The following is a 2,236-nucleotide window of genomic DNA, read 5'->3' as shown; positions in this document are numbered from 1 at the left end:
AATAATTAAGGATTAAGTAAAAATGTTTTGCATCTCTGTCTAAAAAATATGTGTGGCGTCCAACAAATAAATATGGCTTCAGAATGGAATCTTTCTTTATCATCTCTGACAAGAGTGAATCTGGGCAGGATTGTATAGCAATAGCAGAAGTTTCAAACCTAGTTCCGCCCACATTTATGAAGAAACGGGATTGCTGGCTCTTGTTCATCTACTCTAGCTTCAACTTCTTTACTGGGGTAGGGGTGTATATGGCGGCTGCTTGTCGTACATCGGATGGAGAGAGGATTTCTTGGGTTGGCGATTATTTTGGACAAAGTTGGGTTGATATAGGAAGACATAGACTAGTAGAGATGAGTGGTATTTCCAATGATGATTCTACAATGGGGGCATCAATAGGGATGGTTATAATAGGGAAGGCTGTAACAGGGACGTTTATAGATGGCATGACCGGATCAGGGCTGGTGTTGCAGGGATCACTTGGCAGAGGAGAAATGGGTTCCACTGCCGAAGTGAAACCCACAATATCATAAAAAAAACATTCTCCTCTGGATCACATAGTGACACTTCCTCATGTTCCTCCATACTTCCCACTGAAGAGTTTTCCATATCTTTCAATAAATTTGAAAGTACCTCCTTCTGTTTTTTTTACCGACTCCTTTCTGTTTTCCATTATCTTCCCCTTCTATTTTCCCTTCTTACTCTCCTTCTTTACTTCTTTTCACTCCTTTTCTCCTCTTTTCCTTTCTCTCCGTTTCTTCCTCTGGTGTTCTCTTCTTTTCCTCATCCTTTTTCATCTCCTTTTTATCTCCTACATTTCCAAATACCATATTTTCTTCATTATACAATTTCCCCAGCACTGTTCTCTGTTTCTTTGTGTCTTGGTCCTGCTCCTTCCTGTGTGACCTCTTTTTGCTGTCTTTCTGTAATCCCTTCTTTTCTTTCTTATCAACCTTCTCTGTGATCATTTTATCCTTCCTCTGTCTTTGGAACAGAAGTAACTGATCTTCTTCCTCCTTGGTGCAAGTCATGGTGGATCTATTTATAAGTTTTAAAATTCCCTCACACTTCTTGTGAGCTGCTCGGCGACTCACCAGGACTCTTCATTCTTTGCATCTCCAGCCGAACCCGCTGTGTTTCTCGGTCAGGTTCCTCTTACAGATTATAGACTGATCAAACGTCAAATTACTGCAGATACCACAAGTATACATTGTGACCTGTAATTATAAAAGGGAACATTTCCTTTAAAAGCTTGCTATTGCGATTTTATATATTTTCATAAAATAAATAAATTTAAAACTGTACTATACTGGATAGATATCTGGAATTTAAGGGTTTTACTTCCCCTTATACCTCTAATTAAACCAAATTGGAACATTTTCCCCTTCTTCAACCGATCTTGGTGCACCACCTTAGGTTTGGTTTTTGGTCCCTTCTGTATTCTATATATTACATCATTAAGTTTATTTACAACAATATATGGGCCTTCCCAATTATTTTGTAACTTTGGACACACGACGAGGATTGTGCAACCACACTGGATCTCCTGCATCAAATGTTTGCATCTTAGTTCCAACATCATAATTTCTTTTCATCCTGTCGCTTGACAGTTTTAATTTATTTCGTGCAAATTTATGAATTACCTCCAACTTTTGGGATAATTCATAGGCATAAAGTTTTTAAATACAAAGGTGACTTTTCAGTCTCTGGTCTACCCAGAATTAAATCTACTGGCAGATTAACTTCTCTTCCAAATAACATAGAACATGGAGATGTACCCAAACTCTCATGTTCTGATGACCGATAGGCCAACATTAATAAATAAATATATTCGTCCCAATCTCTGGTGTTTGCTTACAAAAGCAGATAACATCGTCTCCATGGTTGAATTCGACTTTTCAACCATACCATCCGATTTTAGTCGGAATGGTGTTGTACGGGTTTAATGGATACCCAAAATAATACACATCTCTTTAAACACATTAGATTTAAAATTAGACCCTTGGTCTGAGAGGATTGAAAGAGGAACCCTCAAAAATTGTTACTATTCTTTCCACAAATTTCTTAGCCACTGTCACTGCTTCAGTGTCTGGAATTGGTATAGCTTCTTTCCATTTTGAAAAATAATCCTGAACTACCACCAGATAGCGATTATTATTGACACTTATTGGTAAAGTTCCTAGAATGTCAATAGCCATTCTTTCCCAAGGAGCACCCACAAGATACTGTTTCATTGGGG

The 2,236-nt window shown here is 38.0% G+C and overlaps 1 protein-coding gene across 1 annotated transcript; it reads right to left on the bottom strand.

Annotated features, from left to right (window-relative positions):
• Window positions 1-695: 695 nt before the first annotated feature.
• LOC139497512 (uncharacterized) lies at window positions 696-1,028 on the bottom strand. Its single transcript, XM_071285738.1, has one exon. It carries the CDS (start codon window positions 1,026-1,028, stop codon window positions 696-698), a length of 333 nt encoding a protein of 110 aa, XP_071141839.1.
• Window positions 1,029-2,236: the final 1,208 nt, after the last annotated feature.

Source organism: Mytilus edulis, chromosome 12 (genome assembly GCF_963676685.1).
Source record: "Mytilus edulis chromosome 12, xbMytEdul2.2, whole genome shotgun sequence".
NCBI classification, from domain to species: domain Eukaryota; kingdom Metazoa; phylum Mollusca; class Bivalvia; order Mytilida; family Mytilidae; genus Mytilus; species Mytilus edulis.
This window is presented reverse-complemented; position numbering and strand designations above follow the sequence as displayed.

What these genes read in the sequence shown, in the direction of transcription:
- LOC139497512 (XM_071285738.1), bottom strand. Translation starts at nt 1,028, where the DNA reads ATGACTTGCACCAAGGAGGAAGAAGATCAGTTACTTCTGTTCCAAAGA.